This window comes from Amphiprion ocellaris, chromosome 18, assembly GCF_022539595.1.
Source record: "Amphiprion ocellaris isolate individual 3 ecotype Okinawa chromosome 18, ASM2253959v1, whole genome shotgun sequence".
NCBI lineage: Eukaryota > Metazoa > Chordata > Actinopteri > Pomacentridae > Amphiprion > Amphiprion ocellaris.
In genome coordinates, this window is record NC_072783.1 from 21,894,770 (window position 1) to 21,913,590 (window position 18,821).

At 40.6% G+C, this 18,821-nt stretch overlaps 1 protein-coding gene across 2 annotated transcripts in view; it reads left to right on the plus strand.

Annotated features, from left to right (window-relative positions):
* trrap (transformation/transcription domain-associated protein) overlaps nucleotides 1–18,821 on the plus strand; it is an 87,347-nt gene that overhangs the window by 15,084 nt on the left and 53,442 nt on the right. The window contains exons 23-40 of one of the 2 annotated variants that reach the window (XM_055004647.1): nucleotides 208–407; nucleotides 691–908; nucleotides 1,243–1,440; nucleotides 1,686–1,946; nucleotides 2,426–2,587; nucleotides 2,842–2,938; nucleotides 3,164–3,285; nucleotides 4,607–4,777; nucleotides 5,391–5,459; nucleotides 6,597–6,617; nucleotides 7,151–7,270; nucleotides 7,904–8,023; nucleotides 8,336–8,500; nucleotides 8,703–8,884; nucleotides 9,538–9,736; nucleotides 14,820–14,948; nucleotides 16,629–16,895; nucleotides 17,832–18,038. In XM_055004647.1, the coding sequence (XP_054860622.1) occupies nucleotides 208–407; nucleotides 691–908; nucleotides 1,243–1,440; nucleotides 1,686–1,946; nucleotides 2,426–2,587; nucleotides 2,842–2,938; nucleotides 3,164–3,285; nucleotides 4,607–4,777; nucleotides 5,391–5,459; nucleotides 6,597–6,617; nucleotides 7,151–7,270; nucleotides 7,904–8,023; nucleotides 8,336–8,500; nucleotides 8,703–8,884; nucleotides 9,538–9,736; nucleotides 14,820–14,948; nucleotides 16,629–16,895; nucleotides 17,832–18,038 (2,908 nt within the window). The remainder of the gene's footprint in view (nucleotides 1–207; nucleotides 408–690; nucleotides 909–1,242; nucleotides 1,441–1,685; nucleotides 1,947–2,425; nucleotides 2,588–2,841; nucleotides 2,939–3,163; nucleotides 3,286–4,606; nucleotides 4,778–5,390; nucleotides 5,460–6,596; nucleotides 6,618–7,150; nucleotides 7,271–7,903; nucleotides 8,024–8,335; nucleotides 8,501–8,702; nucleotides 8,885–9,537; nucleotides 9,737–14,819; nucleotides 14,949–16,628; nucleotides 16,896–17,831; nucleotides 18,039–18,821) is intronic. The other variant, XM_055004648.1, reaches the window with a different exon arrangement.

The following is an 18,821-nucleotide window of genomic DNA, read 5'->3' on the forward strand; positions in this document are numbered from 1 at the left end:
ATGGGCACGACAGAAAGGCAATAGACGTGGATCCCTATTTTCAAATACTGCGAGTTGTGTGAATGGGCTGAGCACAAACCATTAAATGATTTTTGGGCTTCTATCTTCATTAACATTTCACTGCCAGTGCCACTACCACATGTTAATTTGTTGTCCTAGTTAGTATGTAGTCATCTCATTAATCGTGTGGTTTTCTCCCCCTGTTAGTTTTGCTGAGAAGTGGATCCCCAATGTCATCATCTCTCACCGATATAAGGCGCAGGACACGCCTGCTCGCAGAACATTTGAACAGGCCCTGACTGGGGCATTCATGTCTGCTGTGATAAAGGACCTGAGGCCCAGCGCACTGCCCTTCGTAGCCAGCCTGATTCGCCATTATACCATGGTCGCTGTGGCCCAGCAGTGTGGTAAGGGACTGGTTGCTCTTCGTACTCACTACATCTAATATTATTATTTTTTGCTCTGGCATTTATTCCCAGCTGCTCAAGAAAATTAGTCTCTTTCCAATTTTTTTCTTTCTCTAATTTCATTAGAAGTCCAGCTTTTTAATTCTCTCTGTGACACAACATAAAATAGAAATTTATAGGTTCTTATAGCAGAAAACTGTAGTAACATCTCAGGGTCTATAGTAACATTTGTGTATAACATTACATGTAATTCTTTTCAATTTGTCCTGCTCCTTCAACCCAGGTCCTTTTCTGCTGCCGTGCTACCAGCTGGGCAGCCAGCCAAGCACAGCCATGTTCCACAGTGAGGAGAACGGCTCAAAGGGCATGGATCCACTGGTTCTGATTGATGCCATAGCTATCTGTATGGCCTACGAGGAGAAGGAGCTGTGTAAGATTGGAGAAGTGGCCCTGGCCGTCATCTTTGATGTGGCCAGCATCATCCTTGGCTCCAAGGAGAGGGTAAGTCAGTGAGAGGAGGGTGTTGGAGGGTTCACTTATTTGTCAGTCTGACATTGGTGCTGCATTTGTTCTGCAAATCTGTTGAAAACTGCCATTAAGACCATTAAGAGAGTTTTTCTTGCTCGATTTTGTGCTAGATCAACCTTCTGGAAACAAATATTCTGACATATCGATCACACCTTTTTACAGCGCAATTGAAATTTGAACTGAACATCTGCTACACGTGATAATATTCTGTACATTTTTGTCATTTCATAATTACCCTGTGTTTAGTTTATGATTTCATACATGTATGACTTTTAAATGGGAATCATGCTGTCATCCACAACCCCAGGCATGCCAGCTGCCCTTGTTCTCCTACATCGTGGAGCGTCTTTGCGCCTGCTGCTATGAGCAGGCCTGGTATGCCAAGCTTGGTGGTGTCGTGTCCATCAAGTTCTTGATGGAGAGACTGCCTCTGATCTGGGTGCTCCAGAACCAGCTCACCTTTCTCAAAGCCCTGCTCTTTGTCATGATGGACCTCACAGGAGAGGTGGGAGCAAATGTGTGCACAATCTATTACTTGGCAATTTATTTCAAAAGAAGTAAATGTATTGCTCACACACTTCTGTTTATAAGCATAATTATTTGTGCAAAACTTTCCCTACTTTTCATCTTTAGTTGACTTCTGCTGACATTTTTGCTGCAGGTGTGCTGTAACAGTTTCTCTGTCCTGTCATAGCACTGCTCCTGTCCTGCTAAGGCATTACACTCATTATCTTATTGATTTTCACACAGGTGTCAAATGGAGCAGTAGCCATGGCGAAGACCACCCTGGAGCAGTTGCTGGTGCGCTGTGCCACTCCACTGAAAGATGAAGAAAAGACTGAAGAGCTACTGGCTGCCCAGGACAAATCTTTCCACATGGTTACCCATGACCTGGTCCGCGAGGTCACCTCCCCCAATTCCACTGTTAGAAAGCAGGCCATGCACTCGTTGCAGGTGCTTGCCCAGGTCACTGGCAAGAGTGTTACTGTCATCATGGAGCCGCACAAAGAGGTGAAAGACTAAAAAGTTGTCTTTAAATGGATGTGATGATGTATTATTGTGCTAGACACTAAAAATGCACTTGTTGTATGAGCTTGGACACAATTATTTGGTTATATTATTAAGTGTTCTATTTTTTTTCTTTTTCATTTTTTCTATTATACCATCTTGGTGCCTTAGCAATATTATTAATATGATATTCACACCAATAAAGTATATTAAATTGTGAATACTGAAAATTGTGTCCCATTACCCCGGTTTGAAACCTTGTCAGTATCTCAGTTTTATATTCAAAGCTGCAATATTTCTTTTTTTATCAGTAAGTGATTTCTTCATCCAGAAGAGGGTGGACACAGTTGGTGAATAATAATTTCATCTTTGCACTCTAAGTGCGCTGGAGAAGAGTGCCAGCTTAATGGCAAAAATATAAATGTAATGTGACGATATGAGGCCCCTGTTTCAATCTTTTTCTTTTATTTTTCTCTCTTCAGGTTTTGCAAGATATGGTTCCCCCTAAGAAACACCTGCTTCGTCACCAGCCTGCCAATGCCCAAATCGGCCTGATGGAGGGCAACACCTTCTGCACCACCCTGCAGCCACGTCTCTTCACAATGGACCTCAATGTCATGGAGCACAAGGTCTTTTACACAGAGGTATGCAAGATGTAGAACTGATCTTCACTGAGAAAATTAACTTTCCGTATTGGTGGTTAAAAAAAGAAGTAGCTTTTATGTTTTGTATGAGCACATATTTAGCCATTCTGCATCTTTGTATTAAACATGCGTTTAAGAGAAATCATATTAAACAGTGACGATGCTTTGATCTAGTTTTAGATTATTGATCTGTTGACCTCTGACTGTGTTTTTTTTCATTGACCTTTGTTATTTGTTTATTTCCTTCTGTCTAGCTGTTGAACCTGTGCGAGGCAGAGGATGCAGCTCTGATGAAGCTGCCGTGTTATAAGAGCCTTCCCTCCCTGGTTCCTCTACGCATTGCTGCCCTCAGTAAGTTGGCCCAACAGTCCACCACTATTTCTTTCTTGTGATGTAGTTGGCTAGTAATGCTTTTCCTTTGACTTCATTACTAGGTGCTCTGGGTGAAGCCATTGGCTAAATACCTTAAAGTATAGTCCGCAACCTTATCTCTGGGGAAGATCTGACTTTTTGCTCTCTTTTTCTTCTATCAAAAAGGAAGTGATGAATGTTGTTAATATTCTTTATCCTACTTAGATGCCCTTGCAGCCTGTAACTACTTGCCACAGTCCAGAGAAAAGATCATTGCTGCTCTGTTCAAAGCCCTCAACTCCACCAACAATGAACTGCAGGAAGCGGGCGAGGCATGCATGAGGAAGGTCAGTGTGAATTCTCTCATCCTTTTGGGTTTGCTTTGTTATTGATGACATTAAGTCATTCAGAAAAATTATGTAGTTTAAATAGTTTCTGCCCCTTAAATCAGTCAGCTTTATCAATCTTCTCTGGCCTGTTTTGGTTATTGAACAGACATTTCTAAGAAGTGAGCGCTTTGTGTTTTTTAATTGATTTGGAATTCATTTATTTATATTACTTCATCCATTAGAAAGCGCATACTTTTGTTATGTCACTTGCTTCCACTCCCCTGGAGCAAAATCTAAGCTGAGACCTGCAGACACAACCTTTCTAAATCTGGATTAGTCTATTCACCACAAGATTCGACAAGTAGATTTGGTCGCACCCTTTAAATCTTTTCCAAATCCAATCTTTTCGCACCTTTTGATTTTTCTATTTGTTTAAGTATAGTTTTTCATTATCTTGTTTTCCATTGTCCCCTCCTTTGCTTCGCCCTTAGTGTTTTATCTGTATCACTCATGTCATTTGCCATCTTAGAAGTTCTTTGTTAATCCTCCCCTCATACCATTTCCCCTCCCACTTATCTTCATGTGGACCTCCCTCTGCTTTATCACACTCTCCCTGAACCAGCTCTGCCTCTATTCATCAAAGTATCCATACCATCTTAGCCTCTATCAATCTACTCAAAGCTCTTTATTACTTTATTTTGCTTTCCATTTCCGTGTCCTTAATTTTCTTTCCTTTTTTCACCACTGTCACTCCTTTTCACGATCCTGTGATATTTTTTTTCTTTATTTTTCCCTTGCCATTTTCTGTTCTCTCCATTCTTTCATCTCCGCCCTGCTAGCACTAATGAGCGTTGCCATGGCCAGATCGATACAGGATGGAGTGTTTGTTCTCAGCGCTGAGAGGAAAATGAATGTGGCTGCCATGCATCATCCCCCTCCCCGTCTGTGTGAGGCTGTGGGTGTGCGTCATCAGTGTTTGGTTGGCATGTGTGCTTGTTTATAGCTCACCATGGCCTCATTTGAGTGGCCTTAGTTCTTAAATGGAGACACAAGGGGTAGTGAGCAGTTACCGGTGCAAGAAAACCAGACAAGGCCGGGTCTTGTGTTTGGGGGAAGAAAAAAAAATTGTGGAGGGGAAATTAAAATGGTGTTGTTTCACGCTTTGGGGAGAAGCAATCTTGATTACATCAGAGCAAACTAGTTTCAACAACTTTGCTACACCACTATCAAAACTCTTTTTTGTTCTATGTACAGTTTTCGTTTCAGGAATTTTAACAATACTGAAGAAATTTTAAAATTGGATTGTACATGCTAATGTTTCCCCTTTACGCTGTCACAGTTCCTGGAAGGTGCCACTATTGAGGTGGACCAGATCCACACTCACATGCGGCCTTTACTGATGATGCTGGGTGACTACCGCAGCCTGACGCTCAACGTGGTGAACCGTCTAACCTCCGTCACACGGCTTTTCCCAAACTCCTTCAATGACAAGTTCTGTGACCAGATGATGGTGAGAAACTTCAGACTCGTTGTTACTCTCCATCTCATCTTAAAACATTTGCTTATCTTTTATTCTGCACCTGACAGCACAGCATTTATTAAGGCATCGCCATGACAACCACAGCTTAAAACTGGCAGCTTAGTGCCAGAGATTCAGCTGTAACTATTTACTAACTGAGTTTTTGGATATTTTTTAAACTTTAAAAATTGCTTTCAATTTTGCAGATTAATATGATTCAAAATACTTATGTTGAAGTATTCTGTTTGCAGTCTAATAAGATCTGCTTACAGTGGTCAGTTAGTGGTTTTTGTTGTACTTCAATATCTAATATTTCAAAAAAAATGTATCAAAGTGAAATACTAGCCAGGACACAACAGTAAACTTCTAGCAGCTGTGTAATAGGCTGAAACTTTTTTAGGCGACAAAGCCAGCAGGACTCATGTAGGTGAATGTACAGTGAGAAGCATGTTATTGTCTGCCATATGATCATATTTTTATAACTAAGCAAAGCTTTTCAGCAGAAAGTTGAAATATTGAACATTTGCTTATTTATTACTTGTATCTCTTGAGTGAATATCTGCCATGTTCTCATGTCTTATTTCTCTGCCTCTCTGTTTCGCAGCAACACCTGCGGAAGTGGATGGAGGTAGTTGTTATAACACACAAAGGTGGCCAGCGCAGTGATGGCAGTGTAAGTAGACACATTTCATACATAACACCTTTCACACTGAAAAATTTAATACAAATGTGAGTCTTTTGTCATTTACAGAATGTAGATGTGTCCTCTTTCTTTTGTCTGCTTTACTTGAAATCCTGCTTGAATGCAGTGTAAAAGCGTTCATGGCCAGGTCAATATGACTGTCTGCTCTCACTGTTTTTGTTCAGTTGATGTGGGCTACCCGAATCAAATAGCATTCACTGAAGGGGGAGAGAAATTGCTCCTTATATTCACAAAGCCATAGTCACATGTAGTCAACACCTTCTCTGTGTGGCCTCCTCCCAGATGAATTGTGAGTGCCCATATTACAATCAATGATTAATTAGGCGCCAGGCAGGCGGTGGTGGGCCCAGCACTGCGTCTCCTCATTATCTCCTCGACAGATAACCTTGTAAAGGCAGAGAAAAGGTGAGAGAGGGGAAAAAACAGCTGCCTCTCCCTCATAGAAATAAAGCAATTTTTTGCTCCCCTCTCTTCATGTGAGTTCATCCTGACCCATCTCAAAATGGTGTGTTTAATTAGATGCAAATTGGGCCTTTGTCTTTCCCGCCCTCCAAATTGTGGTCTTTGTGCCTGTTGACAGCAAGGCTGGCAGTGACAGTAGAGCCAGGGTCATGGAGTCAATTAGCTAAGCCTGATAAAGACAAAAACTGGGGAAGGAGGGATGAGGCAGGGCCGAGGTAGATGGTCTGAAGACATGTTGACATGAGAGTGTTTTGACAGGAGGAGAATGCAGAGTGGAATACTGAGTGAAGAGGAGAAAGAAGTATGTATGACAGAAAAATGAGAACTAATCTGACTGGAATGGTTTAATCACAATGCCAAAAAATGTCTCTTTCTGACTTGGTATCAGGGTTTTCCTCCAAATACCATTGATTCTGTATTACTCAGTTTACATTCCAATTCAGCCCCAGCCTCTTGATTCATTGAATCCCGAGAAAAGTTGTTCCTGAGGTCACTTGTAAAGGTTGCTGCTGTCTGCTTGTCCATTATCACCCTGTCTTATCTGCTCACCTTCCATATGGAACAAAGACAGACAACACACAGCCACACAAAAATGCACACATACTGTTCTGCTGACTCTGATCATTGTCTCCCGTTCTGGTACAGCCTGCGTTGGAGGGCGTTGAGGTGAGATGTGACCTGGTGTTGCGCCCTCTGTTGGTGACTCTGTCAGTGATTGAAACTTAGTTTGAACCAATGTCGTGCTGGTGAACTGAACCAATGTCGTGGTAGTGGTGGAGTTGCCCTGTATTTCTGTCTCCATGTGTCTGTGGTCATCTTCAGAAGTATTACTGTCATCTCAGCTTTGGTCTAACCTCACATTTTGACTGTTTAGATATGTCCAGTTCTCCTGTTTTTCCTCTGACTTTTGCTCTTCCAAGATGCTGATAACCCAAAGTTTATGAAAAATGACCATGCTTTCTGTCCTGTATTTGTTTTTACCCTTTGCAAATGTAATCCAAGAGCTCATGTGAGTGTTGTTATCTGCACCTAACTACCTAATAATCGCAGTCGTTTGACCAAGATTCATCCTCGTCTTTCCACAGTGGCTGTCCATCAAGACTGTCTATCAGAAATTATGTCTGTGTCTAACTCATCTGTCCATGAATTTCATCCACTCCCTTGTTCCCTCTGTTGTCTTTCTCTGAATCTTTCTGTAGGAGATGAAGATCTGTTCCGCCATCATTAACCTTTTCCACCTGATCCCCGCTGCACCTCAGACTCTAGTCAAACCTCTGCTGGAGGTAGTCATGAAGACGGAGAGAGCCATGCTCATAGAGGTAATACACCCAACTCCACTCTTTAGATGGACTGTCTTGCATTATAAGTAGTGTTGAAAATCCATCATTGTCATGCAGACAATTAAAGCTGCAGGAGGATTAGCAGTGAAATCCTAAAGCACTGCCCAAACAGTGATTCAAGAAAATAGAGGCTTTAGTTGTTTTTTATTAACATAACAATTTAGATGTGTCAGAAATTAGACTTGTGCTTTTTTGGTTACTTAATGTTGTGTTAGTTGAGCCGTTGTAAGTAGTGTGTAGTAGGGAGATTGAGGCAAGAAAAGTAGATGTTGGTTTTAGTTAGTTGTTACAATGGTAGAGATGAGGAAATGACCATTGTTGTGTTTTAAACAATGTTACAGCTTGATAAAACAGCCATTGGCATTTTATAGGTGAAATCGACAATCGTTACATTAAATTCTAAACACTTCATCAACTCAAGATATTACTTATCTGAATCTGGGACAACTTTACTAAATCTGTATGGTATAAATTACAGTGTTAATGACTGAATTTTCACAAGAACGTGATAGTCTAAGTCTGCATTTGCTTTTGTGAAGTCATTCTCAGCTTTGATTTTTCTGACAGCTTCCTTTGCTTTTCCTTCTCTGCTCTTGTTTTGTCTCACACCAGGCCGGCAGTCCATTCAGGGAGCCTTTGATCAAGTTCCTGACACGTCACCCATCTCAGACGGTGGAGCTGTTTATGATGGAGGCTACGCTCAACGACCCCCAGTGGAGCCGCATGTTCATGGTCAGACAATCGCAGCTCTAAGTAGCAGCCCCTTCAGTCTTTTCATGGACATATTTGCCATTAAAAAAGCATTTTGCTTTTTTGCTGCCTCTGTAATGGGCTGTAATCAGGGATATATTTGGTGTTTCGAGGCTCAGCGGTCCTGTTAATACCAAATTGAGATGGATGACTCTCAGTAAAATTTCCTAATTTTCTTAATCATTCCATATCATATTTCTTAAAATGTGTTATGTGCAGTTGTTGATTCAGTGCCGTGAACACAGATTTCTCTAGTTTCACTATATGTGATGTTGTGCATGTGTTCATATGCAGAGTTTCTTGAAACACAAAGATGCCAAGCCACTAAGAGACGTACTGGCCTCTAATCCCAACCGCTTCGTCCCCCTGCTTGTTCCTGCTGGTACTGCAGCAACTGTTCGACCTGGATCTCCCTCGACCACCACAGCTAGACTGGATTTGCAGTTTCAGGCTATCAAGGTTTGCACATTTCCATTGAGTTCCATAAGGTATACTCCTACACCCAAAACCACACTTAGTACACATTGACATGTCTTTGCCAGTCAGATGTGTGCATGTCTAATGTGGTCCTTCATCCAAATCTTAGTACTGCTTAACTGTTATTAATTCCATCATTTGTCCTAACCTAACTTAACCTTTTTTCTTCTTCCCATCTGTTCAGATTATTAGCATCATCGTTAAGAATGATGAGGGTTGGCTGGCAGGACAGCACTCCTTGGTCAGTCAGCTGAGGCGAGTCTGGGTCAGTGAAGCCTTCCAGGAGAGACATCGCAAAGACAACATGGCTGCCACGAACTGGAAGGAGCCCAAACTGCTGGCCTATTGTTTGCTAAGCTACTGCAAGTATGTAGACTTACTCAGTTCGTAATGAGAAGAAAACCTGAGTTACTAGTGGATAAGCTGTACCTGAAAATAGATATTTGATATGAATTTGTTGTTTGGGGCCTGATAAGAGACCGTATACTCTTCCAAACGACTGTGGTAGATGAGTTTTTGGGCTAGTCATTACTCTGAACAGTGCTACCATCAGTGTAAAACTTGATGACTTAAGTGACCCTTTGAGGACCGTTTTGAGTTATTAAGTAGTGTAAGCACTACAAGCTAATAATGCAAATTTTTAAAGTTAGTGCAGTTTCTAAGTTTAACTAAATGACATTCCAATCATGAATGACCTTCTCACCGCACCTCTCTGTCTGAGCACTGAGAACGTGCTAACAAACTTGGTGTGCTAGGCACTTAGCAGATGTTTATTTCAGACCTTGCAATTAACCCCCAACCACTCCAGCCAGTAATTTTAGAATGTATGTGTTCAGTCAACCTTCTTTTGATAAACAAAGTTCTGTTTCAAAAATGTGTAAAACTGGCTAATTATCAGAGTTAGATTAGTTGGTACTTTAGATTATTTGAAAGTTCTGTTGCGCACGGCACACTCTCGTTGTTGGCATATCTCTTTCTATCTGTGCACTGAACTGATTGACCCCCTGTCTTCTCAAAAGGCGAAACTACTCCGAGATCGAGCTGCTGTTCCAGCTGCTGCGGGCCTTTACAGGTCGCTTCTTGTGCAACATGACCTTCCTGAAGGAGTATATGGAGGAGGATATTCCCAAGAACTACTCCATTTCCCAGAAACGTGCCCTGTTCTTCCGCTTCGTTGAGTTCAATGACCCCCACTTCAATGATGAGCTTAAAGCAAAGGTATGCACACAGACAAACAGATCAGGAACGCCACTTAATGATTGCATATCACAAGGACTTGAAATTTCGACGCAAGTTTTATAGTTTTGCCAAACATCTTTTAGAACTGACATCCAAGTGATGTCTAGAGGTCGAATACAGTTTTACCGTTCAGACTTTGAAGAAACAGTGTGGCTTAGAGCACTCATATGATTGATAAATATGTAGCATGGTCAAGACATTTGTCTGTGGATTGGTTAGGTTTGTGCGCCTACATGTAAATGTGTGTTTGGTATCAGTTGTCAATGGTCGGACTACAACTCTGCACCAGTCAGTGCAGTATTGGTAAACTGAACTGCAGATGTTAAAATGTATAGTAAGAATCTACATTTACCCTGCTGCTGCCACCTCAAAAAGCCAAGAGCAGTATTCACAAGGCCAGATACAGTAACTGACATTTGGGATGGTGGTGCCCTTGAATATGCATTCACGTCAACAATTCTGTTTCAGTGTTGAGTACAAGTGCACAGTCTCAACCCGTTGTAGACCTGCAACCAACTTCTGACCACATACTGTAGCTTATGAGACTATATGCTTGTGTCTACTTGTATGTAGCAAGCTGTGTAACATAAAATGCATATTGCTGTTTGCAAAGTGTTCACCACTGCTATCAGTCACTCCAGTTTTACTTGCATAATACAGATTAGTGACATTCAGGGCCTTACAGCTGAGTCACAAGCTACTAAATAGAGAAGAATGGAAAATAAGATGGTTAAAGAGTGAACACAAAAAGTATATACTGTCATTTCAACAGTAAAACAATCACCTTTCATCGCTGACCAGAAACTGAGCCCTTCTTGAATTTCGTCATATTTCCCAACACATTTTACATGAAGTTTATAGTCTGGACCAAAGCATATTTACTTTGTAACTCTGTTAAAAGTAGCCTCTAGATGTGAGATTGTCTCTCAGTCTTTGTCAGCACTGTGACAGACCAGTGACCTGTTCAGGTGTACTCAGCCATGTTGCAGTGGAACAGGCTCCAGCTCCCACTTAGACTCTACTCAGAATAAGTGGTACAATGATGGATGTACGGTACTTCAACAGTACGGTTCTGTGTCTGTGGAGAGGTGATTGTGATGGTGGATATGTAGTGCCATTCTTGTCAAATACAACATCACCTGTGACTTGGTATGCCAGCGCTGCCCCGACCAACACTGAACCACACATGGTGATTACACATAGGTGCACAGACAAAATGAAAGCAATCCACAGCCATAACAGAAGCATCTTGCAACATGTTAAATGTTTATCAGCCATGTTGTATTATAATTGCTCTATGCTCCAGTGTCTCTGCAGGCCATGATGGACTTAATTTAGTTTTAAACACCATGTGGGAGTTCCTTGGCTGGTATGCTGTCAGAAGTTGGCAGGGTGTTATCACAATATACCAACTTGGGTTACAGAGAAAAGTTAGTTTTATGAGATGCCTTGACTGTATGAAATAACGAGCATTTTGTAATGTAACAAGACAAAATGATGCAAGAAAATTTTTTTGAAACAGGATGAAGTGGTGGCTCCTAGTAATGAGGAAATATGTCAGATTTACATGAAATGTATCTTGCAGAAACAAGAGCTTTATTGTTAAAATGAGAGTCTAAGGACATTTTTGTCATTGAAGTTGCAATACAAGGCTGTGCATTTTCAAATATATAAATAAATTATAAAGCCTGCTATATAAAAAAAAACACATTTAGATAAATATGCTAATATGGAACTGTAGGACTCATAGACTTTAATTGGCAATAACACTTTTGATTTATATTCTGAACTTGTTGCATTGTGGAAAAATAGATTTTAAATCTCAGATAATCCATAAGCTTACCCAACCCTAAACTGAGTGATGCATTATTTATTATTTTGCATCTCCTCGCCTTACTTACTTTGCTTCCTCAGTGTGGGGAAATACAACCTTTAGGGATCTGATCTGAGTGACTTTTATGGTTGGTGTGTTTTGTACCAGAAGTTCTTTGATAGAGTCAGGAAGGTCATTTTGTCTGGTTCTAGACCCTCAGAGGCTCACAGATGAATGCTTCTGTCCTCTCCACCTGACCTGCTGCTGCAAGCATTACAGTCATTGGGGCTGCTTTTTAATTAAGTTCTCTCTCCCGCATGCAGGCACTCACGCAAACTCTCATACACACACACACACACACACACACACACACACACACACACACACACACACACACACACACACACACACACACACACACGCACATTTTTGCACAGCTGTACCAGGCACATAACCTGGCACAAAGGAGCGACAGCACTGCTGTTAAGTACAAACGGGTCAGTGGGGAAGGCCTGTCCTGGCACCTAATAGCACATAGCCAAATGGCTGTGTGGCAAGAACACACAGCTACACACATGCAGACGAACCTGACAAGTGTACACAGACCTCCAAATCCAAGGACATACAGTTGTGTTTTTGATGCTGCTCACTCTACCTTTCCTTTTTTCCTTGTGTTCAGTTTAGCATTGCTTTCATGTTGTATGGACTGAGTTCAGGCAACTCATTGTTCTGTATCTTTCTTGGTGGAATTGCTGCATTTGAATGTTTAACAGAGTAGAGTTTAGTCTTTGAGCTACCAAAGCTGCAGCACCCCCACTGCCCTGCCCCCTTCAGAGTTTTGCTCCTATTGTTGTTTTTCCCTTAATTGTCCTCTGGTGTGCAGCAGATGCTAGCTGTGTGTATGAGGCAGAGACACAGGCCGACAGACACAGGATGTGTTTCTGTATGAATATGTTTGTGTTGATTGGTGTACGAGTCGTGAGCAAGCGGATGAGTGTGGGTGTTACCTCCATTGACATTTAAATAATTGCCTGTAGCATTTTCCCGGAAGCACAATATCAGAGGAAAGTGTGTGCACACATTCTTAGTCATGCCTGGGAGTTAGATAGAAAATCTGATTGTTCTACTACATCACAAGAGTCTAGGAGAGTAGTTTGAGCGAGCACAGAGAGGAGTGTTTAAGAAAGAGAAGAACAGAGACAGGAGCAATGAATCATCTATGGTAGCACAGACTGACCTCATGCTGCTGCTGTGTTCCTTCTTTTCTTTTATCCTAATGCTTCTTACAGGAAACCGCTTTTGTACTGCTCTTCTGTTCTAAAGCGTTTGACTATTCGTGGTGTAGATCTCACGCAGACGAGCAAACAAACAAATGTATGACATTTATGAAGCACAGTGCATCTGTTTCACATTCTGCTCTTTCTCTTTTTGTTCCCATCATGACAAACAATGTAACAGACTTTTCTGCAACATCAGAATAAGTCTGCATGCTGTGTTAGTACCATCTACTCAGCAGAGGCTGAAATCAAACTGAACTATTAAGGTGAAACAACAAATACATGTTTTTGTTAGTACCTGTAAATTTTGTGCACCCCTTCTATTATGCATACAAAGTATATTAATATTGCAGGAGCAATTTGAACAGTTTTAAAGATTTGTTTTTACATTTCACATTTGAAGTATTATTATTGCAAAACTGTATTATCAACACAGATTTACTATCTTTTAAGTTGCTTCTCCAAACAGTCAAATATAGACAATTAACTAATCATCCCAATGTAATCGCATTATTTAAGCAGAGTGCTTAAAATGAGCCGCAATTCAGCAGCTATACGCCTAATAATGTGTAAAACCAATTGTATTGTTCTAGCAATTGTTCTTTAAATTCGGAGTCATGCATTTTTTGGTGCATTGCTGAAGTATATGGAAGCATAATGCATTATCTCCCTCCCTCATTACTATATACCTCCCATTGAGGTCAGAGAAGAACTCTAGCAGCACTGCAACACACACACATACACAGTCACACACACATACACAGTCACACACACACACACACACACACACACACACACACACACACACACACACACACACACACACACACACACTCAGGCTCATTTGCAAATGGAAATAGGATTTAACAAAATTAAGACACCTGCAGAACAAAATTTAGGCTACTTGCTCGGAAATATTATATGACACACATGAACTATCACACAGATGTAGTGCTTGTGCAAGAGCACATCATGAGTAGCAGTACAAAAATATGCTGTTATTTTACAGTGATTGATGTCAGAGAGGGTTGGAAATAATAGGAACAGATGAGACTGAAGAACAGAGTGGTACTCAATGCGTTTTCTTTCTATCTTCATTTGGGAGTGTGTGTGTGTTTCTGCATGTGTGTGTGAGTCTATCAACATGCATGTACATTGTGCAGAGTGTGCGTGAATAATGTGCTAATGGAGGAGTTGGAACATATGCTACCACAGCTCATTCTCCACTGAGCGATGCCCTGTCCTCCCCAATGATGGATTGAATAGGGGTGTTCATTAATAGATAGCAGCTCCTTTAATACATGCAGTCGTTAGCCCTATTGTGCTTGGGTTATTTTGCATTTTACTGGCTAATCAAGCCTTCATTCGCAATCCCTGCAGGTTTCAACATATTAGTAAATGACATTTTAATTCTTACCTCATTGGATAATATGGATTTTTGTTTTTGCTTTAAATGCTTATGGATTGATTAAGAGAATGTGTTATTGTTCTTCTCTGTTGTCTCAGAATATACATTTTTTTTCTTTCTTAAATGTCACATAATTTATTACCATTATTATGGGTCACATTTGACATTGCCATGCCTCAAGTCTGCCTTTGTGCACTGGTGTCTTTTTTCTGTTTATTGAATCAGAGTTTTTTTTTTCCCCTGTTATCAGTCTGAAAAAGACTTCTGTCCCGTTGATTTTAGAATAGATTTTAGTGCAGATTGCTCTTTCATCGCTTAATTATGTGCGATGGAGAGCTGAGAGTGTGCAAGTTTTTCTTTTATGTAGCTTTTGAAAGACCACACCAGGTGATTTCACTGATTAGTTTCTCCTTTCTTGAAGGTGTGCTGTGAGTGAAATTATCCATTATAATCTTGGCAAAGTAGGGTGAAGGCTGTAAATTCACCTACGGAAAAATGTAAATGTGAAAATGGAGTTTCTTATCAGTGACATCATTTTTACTTGAGTTTTTTCTTGTTTAATAGGTACTACAGCATATCTTGAATCCAGCCTTCCTATACAGCTTTGAGAAAGGGGAAGGCGAGCAGCTGCTTGGACCGCCCAACCCTGAAGGAGACAATCCTGAAAGCATCACCAGTGTCTTCATCACCAAGGTACACATGCACACTTAAACATATTTTCAGACACAAACTTATTACAACCTGATGTCTTGGTCTCTCTGATTTCATTACCTTCTGCATTTCATCTGTCCATTCTCAGTCATTATCAGATACATTCCACATACTTATTTTTCTTCTCTAATGACCTTCACATATTACTTGATTGCTTAAAATCTGTGCAGAGCAGTAAAAAAACATTCTGACTTTGTCACACTGCAGAAAATGTGTTCTTAACCACCAAAATGGGTTTGAATGATTATTTTAAAAAATGGCCAAGTATGTAAAATAAAATTCAAAAATGAAAAAAAAAAAAGACAGAACAGGAATGTTCTCTGCTCTGAAACAGATGCTACCAGTCTGTGGTGAGGTCTGTGATTAACAGCTTTATCTGAAGCAAAAAAACTGTACTAACTGTGCAAACTGACTGGAGTTTGTTTGAACTGAATTAAATAGATGAGATGTGAAATCACAAATGCGCACTGAAGATATAGAATATTTTCATAACTTTGCAGCTGCAACTGCTACAGAAAAGTAAACACACAATGCCACTTTCACTAGTTAACCAGCAAACTGTAGGCTGTAGTAGTAACTCATGATCAAACAGAGAACCACTGATGCTAATATGCTCTAGGTTTCATAATATTAGATTGTTACGGGGAATAGTAATGCTTAGTATATTAACATCATCAAGCCAGGATTTAGACACGTCCAAAAACTTCTCAACACAAAAATAATGAAAAACAGTTCAACAATCTAATTTAATAATTCTGTACTATATCGTTGACAATCTTTTCAGAAGTTATTTTGTAACATGTATAATGTGTTTAAAAGCAAATCTTACAGATCCACTTATATTTGCTTTAACTGCCGTCATTTTATATTACTCGTCTTCCTTTTAGTCTCTTCCGTGTGTTTTTGTTTTTCTCTCTTCCTCCCACCATCCCACTGGTGCCTCTTTCCATCACGTTCCATTCATCAGACCAGACTATTATTCTTGGTGTAAATGTCACAGTGTGACCATGCTAAAGGTCAGTGTGTTTGTTTGTGCTGTGGCAGATCTCATCACTGACTAACACTAGTTCTAATGGCTGCTAATGGCTCCTCTACGGTCTGGTTAAAACTCATTTCCTCCTTTATCCCTACTCTCTCGATGAGTTGTCCCCTCTTATGTACCTCTTCTAAAAGGAATTTAGATGGTGATTGGTATTTGATTGGGGAGGTGTAAGAGATTTTCATTATGTGTAAAAAAAATGCATTGTGTTGTGGTCCATTATCATTTTGATGTAATGCACATTAGTCATAATGTGTTACACTAGGACAATTCTAACAGACAGTATATTCAGTAGACTGTGTTGCTTTTTCTTATTTGTGTACTTAAGTGCAGTAAATAATTTAAGACTTCTGTTGACTCAGTCTACAACTGTTAAGAATTACAGTAGCACCAACAGTTTTCAGGCATTTTATTTTACACAAAAAAACCCTGTGTATTTGCTGTATGCATAAAACATCTCACCACCTGGAAAAAACCAACTGATTTATTGTTAATGATTAACAACCCCGTCAAATCCCTGCGGATGTGCTGTGTTCATGCTGTGCCATGGGCAGCAAAAGCTGTTTCCATTTCTGCTTCACTCAACAATTTTTAACACCTCATCCTTCCCATCCCTCTCCAAGGTTCTGGACCCAGAGAAGCAAGCTGACCTGTTGGATTCTCTGCGAATCTGCCTGCTGCAGTTCTCTACCCTGCTAGTGGAGCATGCACCCCACCACATTCATGACAACAACAAGTCACGCAATAGCAAACTGCGTCGCCTTATGACCTTCGCGTGGCCGTGCCTGCTGCCCAAAGCGTGCGTGGACCCTGCCTGCAAATACAGTGGTCACTTACTTCTGGCCCACATCATTGCAAAGTTTGCAATCCACAAGAAGATTGTCCTGCAGGTGAGGAGTAATGAAAAGAGAGGAGAGAAACTCAGAAGATCAGGGGTTTAATGTACCATGAAGCTAAAAACAGAGATAAAACATGGGAAATCTGAGCAGCAGATACAAAAACACACACTGAGTTTAGAAAATAACTGCATGCAAAGACAGACAAAACAAGCAAAACATCCAAATGATAAGGATTTGGAATTAACGAAGTAAAATGACAACAGATGAATACACCATGGAAAATGTGGTACTTAGAACAAGGGCCCTTACTGTGTGAGTAGCGCTTATGAAGAAAGTGATGCCATGGAGTTGTGAAGTGGAAAGAATGATTTTGGACACCCCTGGTTCCAAACAAAAAATCCATTGCATTGTTCCAAAAATAATTTATAGGTAATTCATAGTATTTTTACAGTTTGACTGGATGACTTCTTGTTTAAATTACTCTTAAATCACCCCTTCATTTGTAACTGTGTCACAGATGTGTGGGCCTTTGATAAAAAGTCAATGGTACAAGGTTGTTTAGGTGACATTTTCTGGGGAGAAAGTAGCAACTCCCATGGTACATTTTTCCATGAAACACCAAATCTCTAAGCTTGAAATTCTGTAATAGGAGCTGCTGATAGTGTGTAAAAAGCAGCTAAAAACACAATCCACTCCTTGAGTCAGTTCAGTTTTGGTTTTTGTGCCCAGTTTGATTAGCAGCTACGGTGCCACATCTTGCTAACAAAGAAAAAAACTTAATGGGCATAAAGATTAAAAAAAGCTTCTAGAGCCAGGGGCCCCAACCAGCTTACTACTCCATAGGGGATTTGAGAATGTGAGGCGAGTGTATGTCAGAGTATGTGCTTTCCTATGCTCTATATGTAGGGAGGGAGACACTTAAAAGGGTTACAAAAAGAAAAAACTAGGTATGTTGCCAAATTAATTATGGTGTTTGTGTTCGTACAGGTCTTCCACAGCCTGTTGAAGGCCCACACAATGGAGGCCCGAGCCATTGTTCGCCAGGCCATGGCTATCCTTACCCCAGCTGTCCCTGCACGCATGGAGGACGGCCACCAGATGTTGACGCACTGGACTCGCAAAATCATTGTGGAGGAGGGACACACTGTTCCACAGCTGGTTCACATACTGCATCTCATTGTGCAGCACTTCAGGGTGAGAACATGTAAACAAACAAACATACAGGATCATACAGATATAAAACTCGATCAATAAATACACGTCCACCTGTCAGACCATTGCGATTGAATGTATGAAGTCCCAGGATATCCGTCTGGGCTGGGTGAAGCAGACAAGAGTCAAACATGTCTGCTTTTAGTCCCTGCACCTTGCAGTAATCATGACCGATCTCTCTAAACACTTTGGCCAAGTTTACACTGTGGTGTTCATTCCAGTTTAAATCATTCCACGTAATATGTTTCTCAGGATGACTTATCAATCAATCTGTAAATTATACTTCATTTATGTAGCACTTTTCACACAAACAAAAATCCAACACAAAGTGCTTTACAGATAATCGAAATTAGAAAAAAAAACTGCAATAAAACAGTACAAAATAATTATTGAATATTAAAATCTTGTACTTAATGCTGTGTGGTACTTCAAGGTAAGCTGCCATCACAAGCAGTGAGTGCAACTGCTGCTTACAGGTGTTTGATGCTCCTGCCTGCTCACTGCAGGGAGCCACAGGGGGAAAAACAGTTGAGGAGCCAATTTTTCTGATTATCTGAGTAGCTCGAATTGCATGACACCTCTTAACAGGTCCTAATTGGAAAAGTGTGTCCTCATCAAAAGTTGTATTATCTTATGTGGGCCTATTAATAATGTTTCGGCAAGTTAATTTTACTTTTTTATTTGCTGTGGCCGCATTGCTTGTGCTGTGCTTTGTTATCTACTAGTCTAAAGCTGGATTCTGAGCATTACTGGCCATAGAAGCCA